At 54.0% G+C, this 7,023-nt stretch overlaps 1 protein-coding gene across 1 annotated transcript; it reads left to right on the top strand.

Annotated features, from left to right (window-relative positions):
* Nucleotides 1–3,494: 3,494 nt before the first annotated feature.
* Nucleotides 3,495–6,568, top strand: DIO3 (iodothyronine deiodinase 3). Its single transcript, XM_083728701.1, has one exon. It carries the CDS (start codon nucleotides 4,912–4,914, stop codon nucleotides 5,776–5,778), a length of 867 nt encoding a protein of 288 aa, XP_083584827.1. The 5' UTR covers nucleotides 3,495–4,911; the 3' UTR covers nucleotides 5,779–6,568.
* The last annotated feature ends 455 nt before the right edge of the window (nucleotides 6,569–7,023 follow it).

The raw sequence follows: 7,023 nt of genomic DNA, 5'->3' as shown, positions 1-7,023 counted from the left end.
CAGAGTACAACAGAACTTCCTGCCAGGCAAGTGAGTATCACGTTGCAGTCTAATTGCTTTCCAGGTGCTTTCCTAGAAGCCATGGGCAAATCATGTAAATGCATTGCAGCATCTGCCAGCCTAATATATAGTTGTGTGGCTTTAGATTTCAGCAATTCACTTACCTGAACCTTAAAGAATCTCAGGCATCTGCCTCTCCCAATTATCCCTGATACACAACCACCCTCTGCAGCTGTTTTATAATGTGTAGCATTGGGAACATACCATATTTTTCCGTGTATAACAAAACCCCTATTTTTCGGGACTCAAAAATTATGAAAATGGGAGATGCCCCCTGTTTTTTAACATTAGAGTAAAAAAAGCCCTAGTCTTATACACAGAAAAGTACAGTACAGTGGACGCTCAGGTTGCGAATGTGATCCGTGCGGGAGGCACGTTCACAATCCGCAGCGTTCACAACCCGCAGGTTGCAATTCGGCACTTCTGCGCATGCGCAAAGCATGGTTTAGCGCTTCTGCGCATGCTCGAGCGCCGAAACCCAGAAGTAACCCGTCCTGGTACTTCTGGGTTTCAGCGCGTCCGTAACCCAAAAATGTGCGACCTGAAGTGTCTGTAACCCGAGGTATGACTATAGTCTGATTTAGGATAAGGCAGCGTATTTGCCCATCTAGGCCAGATTTTTCTACCCAGGCTGACAGGTGGTTCTCCAGGCAAAGGTCTTTTTTGCACTGATGCCACCTTCTCCTTTTAACTGAAGATGTCAGAGGCTGGACCTGGGAACTTCTGCATGCGAGCATGTGCTCTACCACTAAGCTATCATCCCTCCACAGTTATTCATGCTCCAGATCAAACTTCCATTCCCCTTTGCAAACAATGGTCACGATCTACAATATACAGAAGGTGTGGGGAATCTTTGGGCCCAAAATAGCTGGAGTAAAACTCCCATCAGCCACAGAAAGCACAGCCGATAGCCAGGAGGGAAGTGACGGGAGTTGGGGCTCAGCAACATCAGGAGAGCCGAAGATTGTCCATACCTGCCAGACAGCTTTCTGCAACCCGGTGCCCTCCAAATGTTTTGGAGGGCAACTCCAACTGAAGTCCCACCCAGCATGGCTGAGGAAGGCTACATCTCAGTTTCTGGCCAAGAGTATGCAAGCTCCCAGGGAGAAGAGTTGGTGGAAGAAGATTGGAAAAAATTTAAAGTTTATCTACAGAAACATTGTGAAATTAAGGAATGTTAGAAGGATGTTGGAATGAAGTTATGTGGTTTTAGCAGAAATGTTATAAAGGATTAGGAAAAAACAGACTGTTAATTGGTGAAAGGAGGGAAAGTAAAGTTACATTATACTAAGATAAATTATAGGACAAAATCTGGGAAAGATGGAAAGGATTTGCTGAAATAGCTAACCGAACTAGAATACAAAAAAGGGAGGTGTGAGGAGGTCAAGGAAACAAGCAAATGAAAGATAAGTTATGGGAAGGTTTGATGTGTTTTTTAATTGTTTTTATTTTTCTGTGTTTTTTTCTTCGTGTTTTTTTCTTATTGTGATGTGTTGTTTTGTTTTTGCTGAATTTGGTGTTTTCTCTTTTCTAATTTTGTAACCTTTAAAACTTTAATAAATATTACTTTAAAAAAAAAAGAGTATGCAAGTTCCCAGGCCACTGAGGCGTAGACCATATTTGCATTATACATTCAAAGCACCATAATACCACTTTGAACAGTCGTGGCTTCCCTCCAAGAATTCTGGGAGCAGCAGTTTCTTAGGGATACTGAGAGTTGTTAGTTCCCCTCAGAGAGCTACAAATTCTCAAGAATGGTTTAATGAACCCTCTGCAATTGGGAGAACCCCCTGTCTGAAACCCTGGGGAGAGCTGATGCCAACTAGGCAATACTGAACTAACAATAACTCTGTCCATCTGACTGGGTTGCCCCAGCCACTCTGGGCAGCTTCCAGCATATCCAAAAACATAATAAAACATTAAAAGCTTCCCTATACAGGACTGCTCTCAGTCTAAAGGTTACTTTAGAAAGTAGTCACTTATCTCCTTGATAGCAGATGGGAGGGTGTTCTACAGGGTGGGCACCACTACCGAGAAGGCCCTGTGCCTGGCTCCCTGTAACTAGATGGGCCAATGGTCTGAGGTAGTACAAGCCTATGAAGGGGTGTCTAACCCATAGAGGCTAGAGGCGCAGGGCGCCAAGTTCTGGAGGGCGCCAGGGAAGAGGCGGAGGCTGGATGCATCAGCTCGCCGGCCTCGCCTGCCTCCACCATGCTGCGCTGAAGCAGTGCCATGCCCAGAGCCTCCACCTGCCATGGCCACCACAGCACAAAGCAGCCAGCTGAGCTAGGAGCCGCCGCATCCAGACTCCGCCTCTTCCCCTCCAGAGGAGCTGCCCTCCAGCACTGGCAGAGGAATGGGGGGGGAGGTACCAGGGTGCCATCATGGCTGCCTCCCCCTGCCTGCGTTGGGCACCCCGCCCCCGCAGGCGGTGCGCCACACCCCCAGGACACGCACCACACCCCTGCAGGCGGCACTGGGCACATCGCCGGCAGCGCCATCCTCCCTAAAAAAGGTTGGCAACTTTGGGAAAGGGGGGGCACTGGAGGGATCTTCGCAGCACAGCACCAGATATGCTTAAGACGGCCCTGAGCCCATGTCCTATGTGCCTGTGACCAGGCAGCAGATGATGGGAAAGGTGTCTGCTTTGAGAACAGGAGTTGCCAGTTGAAGTATTGCAGGTACTGGACCGGTGGCCTTGTGACTATGCGGAAGGTGGCTCTGTGTATTTGTGCAACGTGCCCATCGTGGGTGGCACTGCGGTCTAATCCACTGAGCCTCTTGGGCTTGCCGATCAGAAGGTCGGCGGTTTGAATCTGCGTGACGGGGATGAGCTCCTGTGGCTCTGTCCCAGCTCCTGCCAACCTAGCACTTCGGAAGCACACCAGGGCAAGTAGATAAATAGGTACAGCTGTGGCAGGAAGGTAAACAGCATTTCCATGCGCTCGGACACTCATCACGGTCCTCCGTGTGTCAGTAGCAGTTTAGTCAATCTGGCCACATGACCTGGAAAGCTGTCTGTGGACAGTGGTGGAGCTTCATGCTCCGGCACCGGGGGGGCGGAGAACATGTGGGGGTGGGGCTGGCAGGTGTCCGGGGGCGTGGCATGCTGCCCGCAGGGGCATGGCGCGTGTCCTGGGGGTGTGGTACACCGCCTGCAGGGCCTGATGCCCAGCGCAGGCAGGGGGGACAGCCATGATGGCACCCCACCAGGACCACGCTGCCGGGGGCGGTGCGTTCCCCCCCACACACACACACACTCCTCTTCCTCTGCCAGTGTCTGTGGACAAATGCCGGCTCCCTCGACCCAAGAAGCAAGATGAGTGCCACACCCCATAGCCAAAGAAGCAAGATGAGTGGCACACCCCATAGCCAAATTTGACTGGACTGAACCACCCAGGGGTTCTTTACCTTTTACCCTAACAGATCAACCTGGAGCTAGCCTGAGTTCACTGAACTTTTATATAGTTTTGGGCACAGTGAGCAAATGTCCTAGGCTTCTTGGGTTAAGGGAAAGCTGCCAACCAGGAACACGATTATTTAGACCTGGAGGAAGTGAGGGGGGCCGTAAATACCCACACGCAGCAGCAGCAGCAGCAGCAGGCAGCCTCGTATCTAGTAGCTTCGCCTCCAGCCTTCAGCCAACAGCTACCCCTAGTGGTTGCTCCCCCAAAAAGCCACTCTGCGGTTTTAACTCTTAACTCTTGTGAATTTCGCTCCGGTCAACAGGTTTAATGCTGGAGCGGCACCGAGAGGTCACTAACCAAGCATTAACCCCTTTCCTGCCGGGATCAAGGCTGTCGGCCGCCACTCTGAAGGCTGAGAGCAAGCGGCGCCTGAAGGTGGAGCGAGCACGGGAGAGATCGCTTGCAATAAAAAATTAAAAATGAAGAGAAAAATCGGGACACGGTAAACGCCACCACCACCCGCTTTTCTTAAGTAATTGATCTTTTTAGCGTTCTTCGGACTTGCAATGTTTTCCGGCAAAATAGGGGGGCGAGAGGCAGTTTGCGGCGCTCGAAGGAGCGGGGAACGGGGCTGCGGAAAGTTTGCCGGTTGCTGCTGAGCGGCTGTCGCTTTGGGTCCCGCGCCGCAAGCGGTCGGCGGGGAGGGGCGGTTAAAAGGATGGAGAAAACTCTCGGCGTCGGAACTTGGCTTCCCCGCCTCGCGTGGACGGCACGCCGGGGAGACACAGAGGGAGGCTACAGAGGGGGGCAAACTTGGCCGAGTTTGCTCGCTTCCAGGCGGGGAGCCGCTTCCCGTAACCCAGCCAGCGCCTCTCTCGGGGGGGGGGGGTTGCGTCCGCTGCCCTCGCGCTCTGCCTGGGGCTGATCCGCCTCCCCGGACGCGAGGCGGGGGTCCCTCTCGGGCGCTTTCCTCCCGGCGCGCCCGGCCTGCCCTCTTCCCCCGAGAAGCCCCCGAGCGTCCCTTCCGGCAGGGCGTCTGGCGGCGGCTGCTCCCTGCGCGCTGGCACGTCCCGCCGGCTTCCTGGCCCAGTCGGATCCGGCTCTTCCTCTTCCTCCTCCCTCCCTCCCATCCCAGCCCCCACCCGCTCTCCTCCCGCGCGCCTTTCCTTTTTCTTTCTCTTCTTCCTCTCTTGGCCACCATATTTTTAGGTCACTGGACTGGAGGGGTAGGTAATCCCCAGGCTCAAGTTCCAAAGGGGGCGGGTTCTGGCCGGAGGTGGAGTCACTTTTTCATTTAAATCCCCGACTATAAAATGGGCTTAAGGAGAAGCGGGATCTCAGCGGCTAAGCCACCCGGAGGAGTGGCGGCACGAGGGAGAGGCGGCGTGGCGGCGAGGGGCTCCGGGCACTTTGCGCGCCCCTGGCCGTAGCCGCGGCTCCGGCGATGCTGCACTCCATGGGCGCCCACACCTTGCAAGCGCTCAGCCAGGTGGCCGCCTGCGTGCTGCTCCTGCCGCGCTTCCTCCTGACAGCCGTGATGCTCTGGCTCCTCGATTTCCTCTGCATTCGCAAGAAGCTCTTGCTGACGACGCCGCCGGCGGTGGCTGGAGAGGAGGCGTCGGCGGCGTCGGAAGAGGAGGAGGAGGAGAACTCCTCATCGGGGCCCCCTTCGGACGACCCTCCGCTGTGCGTCTCCGACTCGAACCGCATGTTCACGCTGGAGTCGCTCAAGGCGGTGTGGCACGGCCAGAAGCTGGACTTCTTCAAGGCGGCGCACGTGGGCGCGGCGGCGCCTAACCCGGAGGTGATCCAGCTGGACGGGCGCACGCGGCTGCGCATCCTCGACTACGCGCGGGGCAAGCGGCCGCTGATCCTCAACTTCGGCAGCTGCACCTGACCGCCCTTCATGGCGCGCCTGCGCGCTTTCGAGAGCCTCGCCGCGCGCTTCGTGGACGTCGCCGACTTCCTGCTGGTGTACATCGAGGAGGCGCACCCTTCCGACGGCTGGGTCAGCTCGGACGCCGCCTACGACATCCCCAAGCACCAGTGCCTCCAGGACAGGCTGCGCGCGGCACAGCTCATGCAGGAAGGCGCGCCGGGCTGTCCGCTCGCCGTCGACACCATGGACAATGCCTCGAGCGCCGCCTACGGGGCGTACTTCGAGCGCCTCTACATCATCCAGGAGCAAAAGGTGATGTACCAAGGGGGCCGAGGGCCCGAGGGCTACAAGATCTCCGAACTCAGGCGCTGGCTTGACCAGTACAAGCGCCGCCTCCAAGGGGGACCCAGCACGGTGGTCGTCCAGGTGTAGGAAGGGGCCGCAGGCGGCGGGATATAGGATGGGGAGAGGGCGTGGTGGGAGACCCTCCGACCGGGAGGAGAGAGGTTTCTCCCATTTTCCTCGAACTCGCGACTCCCCAAAGGCTCCTGCGTGAGTTTTCATGCAAGACGTGCCCCGTGACTCTTTCCACTATTCGAATCATGTTGATTTGCCGAGCATTTGTTATTAACATTCATTTCTACGTGCGGTTTTAATTTTTTTCCTTTTTAAAAAAAAAACACAACAACAAATAAATTGCGTGGGTGGATGAATAGATCTCTCTTTTGTGTGGGGGGAGAAAAGCAGCGTTTACTACTTGGGTGGAAGTTTCTGGGTGTCTGTGCAACCTGATGAGTGCATATTTGGTTAAGTGTGCCGATAGGATTGCAACCTGAGTGCGCGCAACACGCGCTGTTTGTTTGTTTGTGTCTGGGTGTATGTTCCGGCGGGATCCGAGTTCTGCCTCGCACGTGTGTCATGTTGTCTAGGGCAAAGTTTCCTCTGCGCCCGAGTGATCTTCCGCCGTCCTAGCAAAACTCTTCACTGGGATTTCTAATGTTTCTGTGTGATGACCGGTTTCGAAATGGTGATCCCGATGCCAGGAAATCGCGTCTGATGATCTGAAACATTAGAATGACCAGTTTAAAACAAAAGCAAAAAAAAGAAACGAATGTTTATTTATGTGACCTCTCCGTTTGTTGTACTTTTCCTTTTTTTTGTAAAACGTCCATTTTTTATGAACTTTTTATAACATTATTAATAAAGATCATTGAGTAAAAGACATGCCTGATTTGGATCTTTCTAACTGAAATGTAAGAGTGTGCAAAACGCCTCCTCTCTGTTGTTGTTGTTCTTCTGTCTCCTGGGTCACATGGCTTCCTCCCAAAATCCTGGGAACTGTAGTTTGTTACAGAGTGCTGGGAATTGTAGCTCGGTGGGGGAGCAAACTACAATTCCCAAGATTCTTTGGGGGAAGCCATGACTGTGTGGAGGTGACCCTGAACAAAGCAGAGAGCCCTGCTCTAAAGTGCAGTCAGCTCCTTGCGTTTAGCTGGGCGGGGTATGTTTTTTAATGGGTGCTCTGAGAGTTACTATTTGGATGTCTCAGTGCTGAAAATGTTTGTGCATGGATGGAACAGCCTTTCACTCCAGCCAGCGTGGCTGATGGTGCTATGGGATGAGGGCAGTGGTAGCCCTCCAGCCACATCTAGATATCCAATGCTTCCTCATTCCTGG

This window comes from Podarcis gaigeae, assembly GCF_964106915.1.
Source record: "Podarcis gaigeae genome assembly, chromosome: 1".
NCBI classification, from domain to species: Eukaryota; Metazoa; Chordata; class Lepidosauria; order Squamata; family Lacertidae; genus Podarcis; species Podarcis gaigeae.
This window is presented reverse-complemented; position numbering and strand designations above follow the sequence as displayed.